This window comes from Schistocerca americana, chromosome 8, assembly GCF_021461395.2.
Source record: "Schistocerca americana isolate TAMUIC-IGC-003095 chromosome 8, iqSchAmer2.1, whole genome shotgun sequence".
Lineage (NCBI taxonomy): Eukaryota > Metazoa > Arthropoda > Insecta > Orthoptera > Acrididae > Schistocerca > Schistocerca americana.
In genome coordinates, this window is record NC_060126.1 from 116,114,993 (window position 1) to 116,136,149 (window position 21,157).

The 21,157-nt window shown below is 41.9% G+C and overlaps 1 protein-coding gene across 1 annotated transcript in view; it reads right to left on the reverse strand.

The window, feature by feature from the left end:
* Positions 1–1,449: 1,449 nt before the first annotated feature.
* Positions 1,450–21,157, reverse strand: part of LOC124545612 — a 103,371-nt gene continuing 83,663 nt past the window's right edge. Inside the window, exons 3-5 of the mRNA XM_047124560.1 lie at positions 19,406–19,595; positions 7,351–7,489; positions 1,450–1,801 (exon numbers count right to left, since the gene is read on the reverse strand). Coding sequence (XP_046980516.1) covers positions 1,669–1,801; positions 7,351–7,489; positions 19,406–19,595 — 462 coding nt within the window. The 3' untranslated portion in view covers positions 1,450–1,668. The remainder of the gene's footprint in view (positions 1,802–7,350; positions 7,490–19,405; positions 19,596–21,157) is intronic.

The following is a 21,157-nucleotide window of genomic DNA, read 5'->3' on the forward strand; positions in this document are numbered from 1 at the left end:
TTCGAAAACAGATTACTGACGTACTACCTGTCTGAACCGCGGCGAACACAGTCAGAAAATTATTTTCTTCAGTCAATAGTCGCTACCTAGTACCGGCTTCAGTAGCAAGTTGCATCACTGGGCCATCCTATGGTGCACTGTATTGAAGCTCTCTTACAGAAATAGATGTGTCCTATACTATCATACACCTCCTTCGATAAGCAATCTTGACGACTGCAAGTCAGCGGTAGGCCTGTTGTTGGTATTTGGAAACGAAATTAAAGGGTGCAATTTTTCTCATTCTTCATGTAAGTTCCTTCTTTTGTCAGTGTGATTTCACTCTCTTGATTTCAAAGACACTCCTGACTTAATTTTCCTTGTTGCCTCTATCTTCATACTTTATTGTCACCGCTTATTTTCACAGTGAAATGTAGGATGACAACAAAGCAAGAGATATGGCGTTAGAACTATTTTCGACTACACAACTACAAATAGACTTTTCAGCTGCATTTAAATTACAGCGTTCTTCCTGTTGTTACATCCACTTTGAATATGTTAAAGTCAGCTTACCGAGACGCTAGAACATTTAACTAAATATTTGATATTCCAATATAAACTCCGTCACTCTACGGAACGAAAACTAATGGTGGTGGACGTCAAAGACTCGTCACGTCACACCAAGGACTCTATACAATAAAATTTTGACGTTGTAGTTGTGTCACGAGACCTTCTGATCGAGTGCATTTGCTTTCTCCTTTTCGATATGATATTGTCTTGTTCATGAAACCCTTATTTAGGTTACTACATTTTGTATTTTTTTTGTTTTTTATCTCTCTTTGCATTTATTGACAGAGACTGCGTTGATCGTATGAGGAATTAATATCTTTTCTAAGACAGGTTCAAGGACAAAGTGATACTTTCTACTAGAGGTGTGTTACTTACGTTGTACAGTAGATCGGAAAGGACAAGATCTATGTTTCACCGAAAGAAGAATGTGAACTGAAACGGATTTTTTCACAGATATTGTTCTATGAAGGACGCACAGTGGTTTGGTCACCGCCTACTGACAATGGAATAGCAACTTTTAAATAATATAACATAATTACGAAGAATGTAAAGTAAAAATGTAAAGTCAAAGCAGATTGAGCTGTCCTCTAACTATTGTTTTTTTCCACACTTGTAAATATTTTCTGAATCAATCAAAATTTGATATAAAAGAAACAGTACTTAATATTAATAATATAAGAGTTCATGAAAACATCTCTTATGAATTTTATTTTAGCTCTTGATAACTCCACCTACTACACTTCCAGTTCTTAATGCTCAATCCAGATTTCTTACAGGATGAGTGGCTGTTCCTAGCCTTACTAATTTTGTGATTCAGTACTACACAGCAGAACGTGATGTTGACTGTCTCGTTTGAACCAGTTGTTATTTTAAGTAACGTCGCCAGTTAATATCATGTTATTCCAGTGCGTCAGTTGCGAATCAAATCTTGCTACTCTCGCAGTACTTGAACGAGGTGCTAGGAAAGGCTCAGTCTTTTGCCAAAGTGCCCCTTGCTGCTACAGAGAGACCAGTTATTCGATTCGCAGTCCACGAACTCTTGTTACAGGGAGACTGTAGGGGAGGTCGCCACTCGATGCTGTGTGAGGCTAGGCTAGGATGGGCTGGGCTGCGTTTGTTGCGTTACTGCGCCGGCATGGGGGCGCCGGGTCGCCCACGCTTCGCCACGGCCAGGCGGTAGTGCTGCACGTCGCCGCCAGGGCGCACTCCCTTCGCGTCCCTTACCTGCACCGAGTCACCAGAGGTGCCTTCCTTGCTGCAACAGAGGCGAAAAAAACCAAAATTGTATACAAGTTTCAAATTAAAATCCACACATATAATAAAAATGGATATACATATGTATGTATTTATGTATGTGGGTGTACCGGTATGTTCCACACCTCCTCTTAAACTACTGGACCGATTTCAACGAAATTTGGTACACATATCTCGTGCAGTCTGGAGAGAATAGCTGAAGGGGAAAGAACCGAGTATCACATACCTATCAACGGGGCGGCCGTGTGGTTTTAAAAGTACTGCAGCTCATTAAGTGAAAATTTCCATCTCATTGCCTTAGTGAAGGATGCACTTCACAAGAACTAGTACGTAGACGACGGGGGAGATTATTGATTCAGCAAGACGTTGGCTCCCGTCCCAGTTCGGGGCGTAATGACGTCGCATTGAACGGAGATAATGTTGAAAATAAGGTTTTGCTACCAAAAGGCTGAGGGATAATGTGATGTATTGGGATCCTGAATAAAACGAACCTGCTTTCAGAAAAGGAAATTGTTGCATTACTTATTGAACGCTTCTTCCATAAATCTGTTCGGTAAGCTACAACCAGGAGCAATTAATTTGCGAACGCCTTAGGTGAAGTGAGAGACCTTATGTACTGTTCGCAGTAATTACATATTCTCAGTCACTGAGTTCATACATTATGAAATTGTGTTAGAACTGGGTGTGGTTATAACGTTAGGTGACTGGTAACATAAGCAGGATGCTCACAAAGTTTCAATGAACATGTTAGAGAAATCAAGCTATGACCATGAAACTGATTAGAAAACGTTCTATCTCAAGAACCCCTCATCTTCATTCTGGAAATGCCTGCCCCGCAATGCTTTCTTCATCCGAGGAAACATGAAGTCACTGGATGCCGTGCTTGAAGAATGCAGGGGAGGCATGTGTAGCTGTAGTTGTGTCCTGTGCAGGATGGGCTGGGGTGTGGCGCAGGGTGTTGAATACTGATCCATGACAACTTTTTGATGATACTGTGGACAGGGGACTTCAATGTGTTCCAGTGCGTTAAATTGAGGAAGCAATAAGGAAACCATGGGGAAACTTGGAATGTGAATGAAAAGTCAGGGAATAGATATAAAAATGTTGAATCTTCGTTGATCCATTATGGATCGTGGGACGACGGCTGGCATAAACTTCTTGATGCAATAATTCACCGCAAGCCGTATGATTTGTAGAAGTTTATTTTATTTTTTGAATCTCTATGTGCTGCTACCAGTTTCGGCATTACATTGATGCCATCTTCAGGTCCCATTCGTCATAGTCGTAAAATCGCTATACACGGAAGGCGCCATGTAACTGGATCCGTGAATCAATCGTCCTGCAACAGCTCTTGGTGGCCAGGCGACACAGAGTGTCTAGAAATCATACGGCTGTTGGTAAATTATTGCATCAAGAAAAAAAAAAATAAAAAAAATGTTGAGGTTTGCTGAACACGCTGTAATTCTCTCAGAAGCACGACTTGGAAGATCAGTTCAGCGGAATGGACAATGTCTTTAAAAGAGATACGATGAACATCAATTAAAGTAAAACAAGTGTACCGAAGTAGGTATTTCTGATGGAAAAAGATTGGGAAATGAGGCACTAAAAGTAGTCGATGAGTTTCGTTATTTTGGAAGCAAAATAACTAATGATGACTGAAATAATGACATACAATACAAAATATCTACAGCAAGAAAATAATTTCTGAAAAAAAGAAATTTCTTAACGCCGAATAAAACTGTTAGATGTACTTTTCTGAACGTAAGCGTCTGAAGTGTAACTTGTGCAAAAGTAAAACGTGGACAATAAGCAGTTTACACAATGAGAGAATAGGAGGTTTTCAAATCTTGTGCTGGAGAGGATTGCTTTTTTATGTCAAGTGTAATAGTAACTTTTTTCTGTATAAAGCTTTACTCAGTGGTGTTATGTTTACAGAATGTAAATTTCATAAATAAATATTAGACTCTGGACAGTACCTACAACCGTTTCACTTTGTGTTTTATCATTCTCAATACTGTTTAGTGTTATTGCTTTCATTACTGCTTTTATATCTTACGCTGTATCTAGGATGTCGTCTAAAGAGTTACTTACCTCTCTCGGCCTCAAAGAAGCTACTTCTTACGCTAAAGTCTGTTTTGCTTCATTACGCTTCAGTCTACTTTGAGGCCATCACTCCACCTTTTCGTTGGATGTGCCGTATTTCTTTTATCAGCTGGTGATTTATTTCTTACGATTCTGACAACCTCATGTTTATCCACCCTGTCTGTTTCCGTTCCATTCATGTTGATTAGCAGAGTCTCTAATTAATGGAGTCTTTTTTACCGCTTTCACATCTCTCTCTAGCTCCCTGTATTCAGTGCAGTACTCCGCAGAATTTTCATTTCCATGGTTTTGAAAAGTCTTCTAATTTTGATGTTCCAGATCTTCTCTAAACTTTGTGTCATTGTTTTTTTCACAATTGTTTAGCATTTAGCATCTTTTACTAGACATGTATTTTTATTTTTCCAAACTGTATCATTTAAACAGCCTGCCAGTTTTTTTGAACTGCTTCTTGTTTTTAAACTCATTTTAGACTTTTATACTGACGGACAATTCATAACCAAGGTATTCAAGTGTTAACACCTGTTGAATAATTTTTTCATTTACTTCCAGTTTCTAATGGGTTCCACATGTATAGTCATACATTAGATTTTTTGAGTGGATATGATCATGTTTAGATTTTTGTCTGCCACTTTAAATATATGTAAACGTTTCTGCAAATTATCTAAATTGTTTGCAGCATAAACCATGATTTTCTTCCTTTGTCCACCTTTCTATAATGACTTCCAGCAAATACCTTCTTCATCAACTCGTCCAAGATTGCATAAAAAGTAGCCGCCTCGAAGAGTGACCTCGTTAGTAGCACTATTAACTGATATACAGCTATTCGACCTGGAATCATTTTTCGCCTGGAGGTGTTTGTTGGAATAAACGTTTTTTAATTGTTTTTATGAGCTGGGATGAATGCGTCGACTGTAGAGGAGGTTTACGACGTATATTTCCTATCAAAAATCTTCTATAATCCAGTAGTCGGAAGTATATACTTTATTTCCGGATACTTTTATTAGGAGTTATTTTGATGGTCTGATATTTCTCCTCTTCTTCCCTGTACATGAATAGTACTACTTCTGAATTTATCTGGGATTTTATTATCAGTACAACATTGTCAACTAATCTGATTAATGGTTCAGTATTGCATTGGGAACCCTGTCTTCCTATGTTTTATGAGACTTACAGGTTGTTTCATCTCCGGATGTGGAACAGTTACACCGTCTTTTATGCGGATCTCTTTATTTTCCGTTTTCTCGTATGTTTAATATTTAATCTTCTGTGTTAAATATTTCACACGTGATTCTTAATTTATGCAGGTCATTTTTTAAATTTCATTAAATTTTTTTCTGTTGTCGTATCGCTCTCCAAATTTGTTACCGAACCCCATTGAAGTCATGTTCTACATTTCTAGAAAAGATTTTCCAGTGTTCCTTCTTAAAACAACTAACTAGTAATTTTGTCTCATGACTTCTTTGGTAATTCTCATAAGACTCTTGTATTAATTGTTTTGCATTTAAAAAAGCCACATATTTCTTTTTTTACTTTTTTACATGCACTATGTGATCAAAAGTATCCGGACACCTGCTGGCTGAAAATAACTTACAAGTTCGTCGCACCCCCCCCCCCCCCCCCATCGGTAATGCTGGAATTCAACATGGTGTCGGCCCACCCTTAGCCTTGATGACAGCATCCACTCTCCCAGTCATACGTTCAATCAGGTGTTGGAAGGCTTCTTGGGGAATGGCAGGCCAGTCCTCTCGGACTGGTGCACTGAAGAGATGTATCGATGTTGGTCGGCGAGACCTGGCACGAAGTCGGAGATCCGAAACATCCCAGAGGTGTCCAATAGGATTCAGGTCAGGACTCTGTGCAGGACAGTCCATTACAGGGATGTTATTGTCGTGTAACCACTCCGCCACAGGTCGTACATTATCAACAGCTGATCGATCGTATTGAAACATGCAATCGCCATCCCCGAAATGCTCTTCAACAGTAGGAAGCAAGTAGATGCTTAAAACATCAATGTAGGCCTGCACTGTGATAGTGCCAAGCAAAACAACAAGGGGATCAAGTTCCCTCCATGAAAAACACGACCACATCATAGCACTACCGCCTCCGAATTTTATTGTTGTCACTACACACGCTGGCAGATGACGTTCACCGGGCATTCGCCATACCCGTACCCTGCCATCAGATAGCCACATTGTGTACTGTGATTCGTCACTGCATACAACGTTTTGCTACTGTTCAATCGTCCAATGTTTATGCTCCTTACACCAATCGAGGCGTCGTTTGGCATTTACCAGCGTGATGTGTGGCTTATGAGCAGCCGCTCGACCATGAAATCCAAGTTTTCTCACGTCCCGCCTAACTGTGATAGTACTTGCAGTGGGTCCTGATGCCGTTTGGAAGTCCTGTGTGATGGTCTGGATGGATGTCTGCCTACTACACATTACGACCCTCTTCAACTGTCGGCGGTCTCTGTCAGTCAACAGACAAGGTCGGCCTGTACGCTTTTCTGCTGTACGTGTCCCTTCATGTTTCCACTTCACTATCGCATCAGAAACAGTGGACCTAGGGATGTTTAAGAGTGTGGAAATCTCGCGTACAGACGTGTCACACAAGTGACAATCACCTGACCACGTTCGAAGTCCGTGAGCTCTGCGGTGCGCCCCATTCTGCTTTCTCACGATCTCTAATGATTACTGAGGTCGCTGATATGGAGTTCCTGGCAGAAGGTGGAGCACAATGCACCTAATATGAAAAACATATGTTTATGGGGGTGTCCTCATACCTTTGATCACATAGTGTATTTCTTCAATCCAAGGGTGCCCAACCTTTTAGCTTACCTGGGCCACAGTAGAAGAAGCCGCTTATTTCTTTTTGGGCCACCCATAATATACTTAACAAACACTGCTGAGAAACAAAGGAAAGTACCGAACAAGAGAACAGCCTCGTTAGGCGGGGGTTTCCAGTTACAGATTAAAATATTTACGGGAACGGAATTCTTGCGACGCACTGACTTTGGGCTGCATGCAAGGAATGGACATCCCTGTTTTAACCTCTTTACGAAACCGTGGTGTTCTGTTTGCTTTCCTATCATGGTTTTAACTCCTGTACCTAATGGTTCTTGAGCCGCTCATTCAACATTTTCCTTGATTTTTTTCCATCTCTTGTCTACATTACTCACTGCTTTCTTTGAGTTTCTCTGTTAATCGTTTCTGATGTGAATTCCTTGTATAGTGACTATTTATTGAAGCTTTGCAATATGTTAACCTCACTGTGTTAAGAAATGTAACTGACACTGAACACAGTAAAGTTCAGTAGTACTGCTGGTTAAATGCTTATATTAACCTGTACAGATGTGCAATTTGTAAACAGAAATATATTCTACCTGCCTCAACTCACGGGTGGCAAGTCATTTGTAAACAGCAACGAATTAATAAATAGATGAATTACCTGTCGTCGGTGCCTGGGTGCGCGTCCTTGGTGTCAGCCGCCTCAGCAGTGCCGTTTTCAGAATTGAAGAAGTTGGTGCGGAACGCGAATGGGAAGCTGAAGCTGCTTCCGAAGTAGCTGGGGTTGAGCAGCTCGCCTCCTGCAACAACATGTGAGTTAACGAACATTAGCTCTCATTTAAATATATGGCCGAAAGAGTCAACGAACCCAGCCATCCAGGACCGCCTGCCACAAAGGGTACAGGTTCACCACGAGATGGGGAAACTCACAGGCATCTATTGTCTATTGAGCCCTAAGTGCTGTAGTGTGCGAGTGAGACAGACGAGAACCTATGTCATAGAGAAACCCAGTAGAAGCCGTGTGTGGCCAAGGAAACGTAGCAGTGTTAAATATCCCGCAGCTCGTGGTCGTGCGGTAGCGTTCTCGCTTCCCGCGCCCGGGGTTCCCGGGTTCGATTCCCGGCGGGGTCAGGGATTTTCTCTGCCTCGTGATGTCTGGGTGTTGTGTGCTGTCCTTAGGTTAGTTAGATTTAAGTAGTTCTAAGTTCTAGGGGACTGATGACCATAGATGTTAAGTCCCATAGTGCTCAGAGCCATTTGAACCATTTTTTTGTGTTAAATATGGCGGACCTAAAATCGGCCATAAAGGGAAACGGTTATGAAAACTATTTAATTCTCTAGTAATGCAGGGAATCAAGCAACACTAATCTGCCACCCTCCATAAATATTCATGGTGATCCCAATATAACTTGAATATCGACCATATGTACAATAGTTTAGGATTTTGAGGTGAAATTCCCAAGTTTTTTTAACAAAGACCTGAGTGCTAAAATCAGAACGCTTTAGTTGCGGGAACGGTGAGCAGCCACGCGCCTGGTGTAAACTCGTAGATAACTTTTATTTCGCGATGAGACTGTGAATGATCGAACTGTGTGGAAAGGATATGCGCCCAAGTGCAACAGTAACTCTAAATACGACCACTTTCGCTATTAGTTTGTTTTCTGAATAAACATTATTCTAACCAAATCGCAAGTTTGTGGCCTACATTATTTATGGGTCGTTAATTTAGTTGCCGATATTATTATTACTGTTATTATATGTTAAGTTGACTTTGTATTTCGCAAGACTGCCATGAGACAGACAATTTAACAAAGGGTCACAAGTGTCTAATTTAGGGTGTGTAATGCGACACGTGCTGTTCAACCCCTAGACGAGTTTGAGCCAAGACATTTCGACGAAGAGGAACCGCATGTGAGCCCCAACATCTCTGAGATGTTAGGTCGCAAACAGAAGACGGGACTGCCAGGGACGCCTCACGTCTGCCGTGTGCAATGCAGGGCGCGTGGTGTTCTTCTCGGGTTTACTAATGCAGCCTGAAATCTACTTGAGAACATGATTCAGCAGTCTGTCCAGAACAATCTTGTTGGTGATTCCGCTAGAAACGTGCGTTTGCTCGATTTCGTTTTCTTTTCTTAATTTGTGAGTAAGATTTACTAGTCCTGTATCTGACGGCTCTTTAATAGTGCAATGTGTGCGTTGATGTGGACACTCAGTTAAAAGTCGTGATACGTCAAGGACAGCTGTTGTAATCTCAATGAAATCATTTGACTGGGAATAGACCCACTATACCTAAGAGTTGCTGCTTGGTAATATCACGTTAATTATGACTCGAAAATACCAAAGAACATGTACAAGCTGACCATGAATAATCATGTAATGTTCGAGATTCCCGACGAAATAACTACTACATTGGTTCATGGATAAACCGACGGTGTTGCTGTGGGCAGCTCTTTGTCTCCCGTACTAGCTAACCTTTCTGTAGACGGCTTCAATGATAACGCACTGTAGTGGGAGGTTTTGGCACCTTAATGTTACCAGAGAACTGAAGACGGCACCTTTCGAGTATGGTCACGTGGGACAGCAACGCTTCCTTGGTTTCTGGAACACATCTGAGCATTTGCTTCACCATGGAAGCGGATAAAAAAGAAGACATTTCTAGATGTCTTGGTTCGCATAAAAGAAGGGTCACAGTGTGTTCCGTAAACCAACGAGTTGCGAGCTGCCATGGCCCATCCAAACGCAGTGGTCTATTGCAGATCCTCGTTCACCAGGCTACAGTTATCTCGGATCCAGGAATCGTATCAGCAGAGCTCTTTGTCGGTACACATAGGGTAGTCTGATTAGCATATTCGAAAGGCATTTCAAGCTGCACGATATATAACTATGTTGGTAGCCTGTTTTAAGATAGGCAGACTGTTCAAGAAACATCAAATAAGATGTGTCTTCCGCCCGCCAGTGCGAATGCAAATGATTCTGGGTTCTGTTAAAGACAGCCTAGTTTTAAGGAGACTAGGTGTAAAAAAATCCGGTGCCAGCGTAAGAAAGCATACATTGCCCAGACGTGTCGCACTGTTAATGATAGATGGGTTGAACATAGAAGTCGCATCGGATTTGGTCAGACAGAAAAGTCTGCTGTTGCTGAGCATTGTATTCACACGGGACACGGCATGCGCAACAGAGAGGTGGAAAGCCTTTAGTCTGCCTACTGGATGTCTATCGTTAAAGAAGCAGTCAAACTACAAATAAGTAAAAACATGCTTAATAGAGACAGGATTTCAGCTTAACGAGGCATGGAAGCCATTATTGACAGTACTAAGCCATCGTCGGCCGCAGTCAAAACAGATGGAGAATCACCTGTCCACATACTTAACCTGGGTTCCAACACACTACCTGCGCCCGCGAAGTGCCGCAATCTGCGGCCGCGCTTTTCCGGCGTTTCGCATGGGTGGCCGTTTCTTGGGATGAGGCTCTGGATGACGTCCACTATGATTCAGCTTCGATGACGTTATATCTCCACCCGTGGGCGCCTGCGCTTTTCTAGCGAGCCAGCGCTTATATTGGCGAGCCAAGTCAGCTACACGTCAGTAAGCACCTGAAGATAACGACCAGTAGCTCTTTGAAGTATTGTGCAGCTTTCACAACGTTATCCGACCGGACGCCCGTGAACCACTGAAGCATAAATAAGAATCTATGTATATTGGGTATTCTGTATGGAACTGGAGACATAGCAACGACGGAGAGGCTTCCTTCCGATGTTCACGACCCAACAACAAGTCACAGCAGTCCACCCACACCGAACCTAGAGTTATTGTGTTGCTTGGCACCAGTGGACCTCCCGATCGGAGGGACATTTACGGTATGGAGACAATCTCATGATTCCATGGACCGTACGTGTCAGCAGGGCATTGTTCAAGCTGGTGGAGGCTCTGTAACGGTGTGGGGCATGTGCGGTTGGAGTGATATGGGACCCCTGATACTTCTAGATACGTAAGCACCCTGTCCGATCACCTGCATCCATTCATGTCCCTTGTGCATTCCGACGGACTTGGGCATTTCCAGCAGGACAATGCGACACGCTACACGTCCAGAATTGCTACAGAGTGGCTCCAGGAACGCTCTTCTGAGTTTAAACACTGCCTATGGCCACCAAACTTCCCAGAAATGAACATAATTGGGCATACCTGGGATGGCTTGCAACGTGCTGTTCTTCACCCCCTCGTACTCTTCGGGATTTTTAGACAGCCCTGCAGGATTCATTGTGTCAGTTCCCTCCTGCAAGACTTCAGACATTAATCGAGTCCTTGCTACGTCGTGTTGCGTACTCGCAGGGGTCCTACACAATTTTAGGCAGGTGTACCGGTCTTTCGCGACGGAGCCCTTGGATGGAAAGCTCTCGGATCCCCTGCTACAATCCAGAGCTGTTGATGACTACGACTGGCGAGATTCCTAGTTTGATGCCTAGAAGACAGCATCTGATTGGCTGCATTGGGTTATGACATCATGTCCATAGATTACATTTGCGGTTCTCTCTCGCCTCACTCGGAGCGCTATCTCTCTCGTCGAGAGATAAAGTACGAAAAGTGATCCTCTGTGCATTGGTAGATGTGTAGCTGGTGTCTCTGTTAAAGTTGATGTCACATTGATTTCAGTAAGCCGGCCGCGGTGACCGAGCGGTTCTAGGCGCTACAGTCTGGAACCGCGGGACCGCTACGGTCGCAGGTTCGAATCCTGCCTCGAGCATGGATGTGCGTGATGTCCTTAGGTTAGTTAGGTTTAAGTAGTTCTAAGTTCTAGGGGACTGATGACCTCAGAAGTTAAGTCCCATAGTGTTCAGAGCCATTTGAACCATTTGATTTCAACTGCTTCCTTGATTACAGGGTACAAACAGTTCTATGCGTGAGGAAGAATTATCGTATTTTCAAACAAAATCTTGCGTTTATTGAATAGGCTGCTCTTGTCTGCCGCTGAGTTTTGGATATTCCAATATTTAAGGTGGCGCTGATGCTAAACGCACCTCAACATTTGCTACACTCGCTGAGAATAGGGCCTATTACAAATCCCTGGTACCCGCAGGATGAGCTTATCTTTTTCTGGGCGGTAGGAAGACTGGTCTTATTCTTTGCCTGTTTAGGGCTCTACCTATCTTACTAGCTGATGCACCGCAGAAATAATGTCGGTCCTCCTACAATGGTTGAATGGTGTCGCTCCTTTTCTTGTCAGCTTTCACCGTACATCAAAATACCTGTACCTTCTGAACAACGTCGTCAGATGGTTGACATGGAGCCGAGATGGTTCTTGTCCAAAATAATCCAAAATAATCTTGTTTTAGAGGCTTCAGCATAGCTCTGTTCTGAACTGGGCTGATATACATGTCCGTGTGCATCGATTTTCTATACGAATAATGGTCGAGTTGTCCATCTGCATTTGACCAACACTCATAAGAAAGGCAGCTACGCTGTAAATCGTTTGTTGGATATGCATCATTCATGTGGTCGACGAACTGATGCAGTGTCTCACTACCGTGCGGCCAGATTAAAAATGTATCGTCAGTATATGTGAAGAAGCAAGGTGGAAGTAAGGGATCAGTGTTCACCGCTTGTTCTTCGAAATCCTCCACGAAAAATTTAGCTCTGGCTGGTCACGTTGGTGGACCTATGGCTGTTTCATCACTAATTTTATAATAGCTTCCGCTATACAAAACATTAGTGATCCACAATGAGCGCCAAAATGATTTTAAAATTTCAGGGGAGAAATGAGAGACCAATAGTTTAAATGTATCTTCCACTGGTACCTTCGTAAAAGTGGAGTCCACATCGAGGCTGACCTTGATGTCACTGGGGTCTATCTATATGATTCAAAAAGCAATCCAGAGTTATTAATATAATGTCCACAATGGCCAACTATATGTAACAATAATAAAATAATTTGCCAGTCTGTATGTAGGAGAGCCGATACCGGTAACAACTGGTCTTAGTGATACCATCTTTGTGTACTTTAGGCGGACCATTCAACCTGGCTGACCTAGACGTTCTTAGTCTTCAGTTCTTTAAAAGTTCGTCAGAGAGGTTATAGTTCTTTGGTATTTCTCCTGTCTCCTGTAGATGTGGGATCCACTTGAGAATTTGTTATGTACAGTCTTTCAATAACAGACTCATTTATTAAAGATCACAAATTTAGCATTGGAGGGCAGCGTGGAGGGTAAAAATCGTAGAGGGAGACCAAGAGATGAATACACTAAGCAGATTCAGAAGGATGTAGGTTGCAGTAGGTACTGGGAGATGAAGGGGCTTGCACAGGATAGAGTAGCATGGAGAGCTGCATCAAACCAGTCTCAGGACTGAAGACCACAACAACAACAATCTATAGCGTTAAAGACGACCGTAGAATTCCCCTTGTCGACTGGCATGACAATAAACTCTTTATTGTTCTCCAAAGATTTCAGCCATTGTTTCTGCACGCTGGTAACATCGGACTAAGCAAGCTTGTCTACCGCTAAAATCCGGATGGTAGCAGGGCCTAAGTCGTCTGAGGAAGATAATGAACTGTTTGTGCTGCTGCACTGATCATCACTGCCGCTGATAGCGTTTGTGGAGCTGGAACGTAGTTCAGTCCTTTTCTTAGCATCCAAATGGCGGCATCTTCCTTGTCTGAGAAGTTGATGAACACCTCTTGTCCCAGCAGTTCCGTGTTCACGGTTAAGGCGCTGAAATTTATCGTCTTGAAACAGGATGGACGCACGCACTTGAGAAATAAAGAGTACAAAGGTACTCTTTTCGTAGTTTGCGACTGAGCGCGAGTGCTGGCGCTTTAAGTGACGCTGGCCAGGCAACGCAGACATAATCTATGATCATAAAGGGCGCCACCTCAATGCGCGCCATTCAGTGATGTCACTATGACTCAACCCAGCCAATTAGATGCCGCAATCTGGCATAACAATGGGAGTCTCGCCCGTTTCACGATTGTCAGTCTTAGCCCTTGACTACAATGATGGGGGTAATAATCGAAAGCTCGGAATTTTATCAGGATATGATGCGGCAGGTAAGCCGACAACTTATTATCCTCATATATTTTTCCTAATAATAAAGTAGAAAGAGCGATATACATACGTGTAGGAACAGCTTTCCTGCATAGCCCATACGTTCTCCGAAAAGTGGCATGAACTGCGAATGAGCGGCTGCGAGCTAATATGGGAAGTAATCACGGCATTTATACTGTCATCTGCCCAATGAGAGGATGAAGGCTTTTCAACTACTCGCATAACGATACAGAACTGTTCCATGTTCTCACCATGTGGTGGAGCCGGCTACAGGTGACTACAGGTGACCAGACGAAGCTGACAAGTTCTTTCTTCAAGACGCAGAGGCAGGTGCGTGGAAGCTATTCCGATATCACATCAGGCCGCCACTCGCGTAGACAAAGCGAAACCGAGCACGCACTTATGACAACGGAAACATTACCTTGGCCCATTCAGATACATTCTTGCTTTGAAAAGATCAATGTTAAAGGAATCAAAGATCTGACTAGATGAACGCATCGAAGTGCCAAACTCGCAAGAACACCAATGTGTTCATATAAATGCCGCCACTCATTTGCTGCTAGGCAAGCTTTAGAAAGATGAAAAATTGTGAACATACAGTCACCTTTCTACACAGAAATGCGACGAAGGTGGAAGCCAAGTGGACCACCAAAATATTATATTGACTGCAGGATTCGGCCACAAATATATCAAGAAGTAGAGAATGTTGTAGGAGTACTGCGATTCATCATAAGTTTATTTAATAAAGACGATTACAGAAAACCCCAATAACTTCAGTGGAAGAAGCTGCATGAAAGATTGTGTCTCGGGAAAAGCCTCAGAATTCTAAGAGTATCAAATAAAAATCAACGGAAATGTAATTCGTTCCAACATACATTTTGCGTAAAAGTCATGGAAATAAAATTACCTAAATTCTGGTTTACTTCTGATTCCTTTCACACACCATCGACGAATGGAATAGAAAGGAGTGAAATGAGTTTTGTTACATTCTGCGCCTTTCACAACATGGCGATAAAATGGACAGCACAAACAAATTGAGATCAGAATGATGTCTTCTACTTTCTATCATGATTGTCAGTAGAATGCGATAGTGTAAAACATCCGGTGTATCATCTCAATAAAATTTGTATAGTAATTTAACAAAAATTCTTGTAGTTGACTCAGAACCATGCAGTTCACCAAGATTTTATCAGAATTATTTCTGTGTTTGTTTTATTGAAACTATTACCTGCTGACCGTTCGTTTTTGTCTCCCTAACAATCCTCTCAGTAGATGGGTGAAGAAACTAATGAATAAAAAGCGCCCATCACCCAAAATTATGTGTTGAAACTAGCGGTAAATTTACTTAACTGAAATACTGACATTTTTGTCGATAACTCTCATGTTTTAAAGACATCCATGCCAACATTCGCAAAGAAAAACGTGAGAAATTCCACTCCGTCTTTGGCAGAAAATGCTCTCGTTCTTATTTTCCCAGTTGAATCTCTGCCACACATGACATAAACAGCAAAAGCGCTGGAGAGAAGCAGAAACTCTGGAGAGGAATACGATCACACAGAGTGCATTTTTTGAAAGTGTAACAACTATCAGATACGAGCACGAAGTATTAAACGTATAACTGAGAACCGTACAGTCAACCCGATCATAAAACGAAATAGCAAAAAGGCGATAAGTTGTATTCAGCGAAGAAGTGTCTTGTATATGTGTTGACACAGTTTAAATAGTCTATTATTGTAGGCTGGAACTATCATACATTGAAATCAGAACTGTAGAGAGAAAATGGGCCCTGCTAGCCACGAGGTAGGGATTACTGTTTCACGGAGGAATGTGGTCGCTGCGTGCATTCCAAACCAATCTGGTGCTCTGTGTACAGAACTCGTGTTGTGTGGACACGAACGGGATTGGCGGGGATTAATATTTACAAAGCTGGCGCGGAAGGACCGGCCGGCAAACAGACAGTATTTGATTCACCATCGCAGTACATAGAAGAAATTCCTGAGGTTGAGATTCGATGAAAGAATTCAAAACAAGGTGGCAGAAGAGATCGTAGTGTTCTAATTAGGAAACGTAATTCATATTTGGTTTTGTAGTCAATGAAATTTTGTTCAGCTCCTCGCAAGGAAACATAATTTCTTGAGAGAAGTCGAAGGTAGTTATAATATCCACGCTCATCAGAATTATCGATTTCACCTCCGGCGATTGTGGTGGCCAGGAAGACTCTTACTTCATCTTCGTTTTCATGAGATATTTCAAGATCTCGCATGGGGATAGTGTTTTTTCCGTTTTACTGAATCTGGGGATATCAATTCCTTTCCTTCCTCGTTCCAGCTGCTTCTCCTCCCACTGTTGCCACTGGATTCCTTGCAAACTACGATATGATCTCCCAAATCATTACGCACCCACAAAAATAAAAATTCCTGCTGTCGTAGGAATAATTGAAAACCAGATAAGACCTGCCAAATCATAGTTATTACTAGTTACATATCTTCCACTATTACCATGGGCTTTCAAAGAAGACATTTTGATTTCGAAAAGAAGTTTAGTTTTCGGGACTATTTTAGTGAATTACTTGTGACAGTATAGGCCGCCAGACGGTCGACAATTACGGCGTATCTTCGTTTTGCATAACCCCCTTTCTTATACATACATAGGGGGATTCAGCTGCCACTACATATGACGTTTTATGCAAACCGTAGTGTTATATCTGGCTTTCAGAAACCATATGCGAAGTTTTGACATTCTTTCGCTAGCCAGACGCGAACTCTTAGTCCTACATAAAAAAAATAGTACCTTATTGTAAGAAATTCAATGTAGTTCAATTTTGTATTTGAATACTTTTCGATGGAGGCTGTTCAAGAAAAAGTTGTAAAAGTGAGCTTGAAACGCCCCTCCAGCCCTACACTCATCCTCTCCAATCAAGGTATCTAGTATGTTGTTCGTGGCACTCTCTACTACACCGCTAAAAAATTTCCAACCACATGAACAATATTAGACATTTTATGGTCTCTATTAATTGGGCTATTACGCTACGAGCATAGTAGGCTACTTCATTGATATTATTGATTTAAATGAGCCTGAGAAGATAATGAAAGAAAAACGAGTTTTGTAATGTTTACGCTAAACCAATTACGTTCACACTTCGATCCAAGCTTTAGTAGTTTCGTAATGGGGAACCTTGACGAATACAGTGATGTAATTGTTTATTTTATGCTGTTGAAATTCACAAAACTGTTATGTAAAATTTAGGCAAACGTCAATTCTACAATTCTTAAGGACTCGACTAAGCCAGTGGCTTAAAAATGCTATTCGACGAAGACCAAAACTGTCGATTGTAGGAAATAATTTTTGCAATCACAAAGTTTGTAAGTTGTAGGAGAAAGCATTATGAACAAAACACGAGAAATGCTGACCTGTGGGGGCTGAGTGTCGGGGTGAGGGTGAGTCTGAAGGTCACTTTTGTAAATATTTATTGAATAACTCTAAAACTATGGCCTCTATCGAAAACGCATCTCGGTACAAACTTAACTACATTAAGTTTCCTAAAAAAATTCCCTGTTAATTTTTCTGTAGAACTAATAATTTTCGTTCAGCGAGCGAGAGAATATGAAAATAACGAGCGTGGTTTTTGAAGGCCAAATATGACATTGCGTGTTGCATTAAACAACACCGATAGGGGCAGCTGAATCACCCAAAATTTATGTATCTGTTACCACTTTCAGGTATACGGTTCGTGTAAATATAAAAAATAATTCATTTAACATCATTGCACAACATAATATGTAATCATATATCACCATTGTACTGTTTGGTACACGTGCCTTATTATCAAACATAGCCTTAAACTGAGAAGGAAATATTTCAGAACTTAAATTGGGAGAACAACATTTTATGGTACAGAATCACGGACTGTGGGAAAAGCGCAACAGAAGAGATGGGTTGCTGCAGAAGAATGTTGAAAATTAGGTAGACTGATAACGTAATCCATGAGGAGGATCTCAGCTGAATCGAGCAGGTGGGAATCGCTGGCAAGAAGAAGAGACAGGATAGGACGCCTATTAAGGCATCAGGGAATAACTTTCATGGTACCAGAGGGAGGGGGAGTGGGTAACAGCTGCAGAGGACGTCGGAGATTGGAATACATTCACCAAATAACTGAAGACAGAGATTGCTAGTGCTACCCTGATGAGATCGGCACAGGAGAGATACGTTTTTGACGGCGCCTTTCTGACTTAGAGTTGTATAAGAGCATAACCACTTATAAAGGAATATGTTAAATACATGTAGAAATAAGGCAATCATACCGTTTGTTGAGCATAGTAGCTCCTCTTGATTCCAGTAACTGGGATTCCACGCTATTAATTTCTCACAGGTGAAAATTACCCTACCATGAGCATCTATTTTATGCGCATATATGTCAGTATTTTATGATATTTCGATGCCCTTTTAGAATAAATGTCACCCGGTTTTATCACAAGAATTTGACTTTGTTCTTAATACCATCAGTGACTCATGATAGCAGCGTGTGATATACGCAATCCTACTGTAAACAGCTCTTAATTCAATTATAACCAAGTTGCCAACATTCTATGATGACATTTAACGTTAAATGATATTACTGTGTTAACGGTAACAATGGCGTCAGTGCCTTTGCGACTTTACGGCTGTGAAACGAGGATTGAGAGAAAGAGAGACAATAACAATACAGTATCAGCAGAAATGAGATTTTCTGTAACTACAAAACATTGCTCAAGGGACGACTACATGAAGATGATAACCGGGCAGTATCTGTAATTTGTAATTTAAATGAGCAGAATGCGAAATACAGGAACGAACTCTGAAAATATCTCAGTTGAATGGATGAAGACAGCATTCCAATCGTTGTAAACGTTATTATCTTTCAGCAACAGGCGACGTAAGAAACCGTGAAGAAGATGGAATTAATTCTACATCAACAAGATTATACTGCTATTCGCGATAAAGTGCCTGGCAGACGGTTCAAGTCGGAACAAGCATGATTTCTAAACCTTGAAGCGCAGAAGAAGCATGAGAAGAAGAGGTAAATTTTTCTCTTTTAGAAATAAAAGCTTTTCTTTGTGTTGCTTTTCTATATTTAACTCCTCTTGCTACCGTCAATTATTTTTCTGCCCAAATTGCGGAGCTTTTCAATTACTATTTATTTTTACATGTGTGAGCTTACAATCTCGACGTAATTTCTGAATGCTAAAAACATTTCGTCCACTATAGACCGTCAGAAATTTTTAAATACATGAAGCAATAAACATCGTCTGTATAAAAAACTCATGACAGCCTATTGTGGAAATTTAAGATGGTTTTAGCATTCTTCAATAACTTTTAGGTCATATTCAAGTACTCAAGCATCATCTGAAATACTTCGACTACTCTGTGTTTTACTTTCATTGATGTTCATCTGATCACCAGGTTTCAAAAGCAATCCGTGCCATTTAATTGATCTTTTAAGTCCTTTTGACATGGCAGACAGAATTAATTTGTCATCTGGTAACCTGAACGTCTTTTATCAAGCTTTTCCTTAGTTGTTTTACTTCTATTTCTAAATACATCTAAACCAAAAACTTCTTCCGACAGAATAGAAAAACATATAGGCCATCACCAGAGAATGCTCAGACAGCATCATCTTCTTCCCAGTTTGAACGTCACGCACCTGTTCCGTCGACGCCACTGTTGGTGCCGCTGACGTAGTCGACGATGGGCCGAATGATCTTGGCGATGAGGGGGTGTTCCAGCAGCTTCTGGGCCAAGGCCAGCTTGGTGCCCGTCAGTGTGTCTGAAATTCCGGACACTCCGAGACTCGCCTCTGGCAGTGGGGCCGTCTGCACCAACCGAGGCTCCACCTGCTGACACATACGTTTGTATTTATTTATTTGCCATTGTCCAAGCTACAAATGAGGATGCTTGAAACACCAGGAAAATATTCTATAGGGAAAGACGAGTAAGACACAATACGGAGAAGATTCAAGAGGGGTAGATAAAAGCGAAAGATCAAATGACATAAGCGGTGATGAAATCTTTCTTCTATGATATAACATCGAATAAACAATTCATCTTCGAACTGAGGACAATCCATCATATATTAGAGATGGTAGTACTCATCGAAACAAGAAAAACAAAAAAAAACCAATAGACAAGGGTTCGGAAATGTATACGTTCTGAGATAAGGCCAATAAAGCTGGGTCTGGAAATGCATACTTTTCGCTACAAACACTTGTTTACAGGAGGTGTTCAACATGACGTCCATTCATGACAGTCCACCCCGTCTGCTCCCGTGTCAGATGTTCGCGCACATAGTAACGAAAGTGTGCTGGTGCGCCATCATGCATGAACCACATTTGTAATCGTTGTTGCAATGACACAGCCTCCAGCCAGGTAGGAAATACATTAATGAGAAAGTCCAGATAACGCGCCCCAGTTAACCCTTTATGGTAGCAGGTATGACGCTATTAATCTGCCGCTGATGATGCCTGCCCATACGTTGATAGAGAATCGGTGTTGTTCTCATATTTTCTCAATTGCTTGGGGATTTATATCTGCTCATATATGCAGGTTATGGAAATTCACGATACCAACTCTTGTGAACCCTGACTCACCGATAAATATAATCTTGAATGTGAATAATGAATCTGCGGCCTACTTCTGCAACAGCCCTTAACAGAACTGCCTCCTCCCATGATGATCCTGTGGCCGTAGGGCCAGAAGGCTCTGGATGATAAAGGTATAGCAATTGTTCAAGAAGTACCTCCCCCCTCTCTCCCCCTCAGATAAGACAGTGAGACACGACTTTTGCTGCTGTTAATCGTCGCACGCTGGTCCACAGAGTTTTCTTCCATCGAACGTAGCACATGCTCCTCCATGTCAGGCGTGCAGACTGTTCGAAGCCATCCAGTGTCAGTCTTTCGAGGTGCAATGGTACCTGTGTCCCTCGGACGGTGGGAAAGTCTTCCGAACAGCTTATTAGATGCAGCTCTGCCCTGTGGATATTTTTCAGCGTAAAGGCCACGACCTCGCGGGCTACGTCCGTTTGCTAACAAGTGGTGGAACAGAGAAAATGTATATGTACTACCCCGTTTGTACTTACAAACAGCACAATGACAATAAAAACACAAGTGAAATCTGGGTTTGGAAGAAAGTAAAACACTATGATACGTACCCACGGTTGACAGTACTGCACAGTATAGCACTTAAACATGACGAAATCTAACGCAGCCTACAACACGAATCACACAACTGACTGCAGACCACCTAATAGTAGGCAGTGTACTGTGAGTAAGACATAATACCCTGCTGACACATTTGCCGGAGTCTCAATGCAACGACCGTGCTAATATCCGAAACCTAGCGTAGTGCAATCCGTCCTATAAACACGTGTTTATCTCGGAAAACTTGTACTTCTGGACTC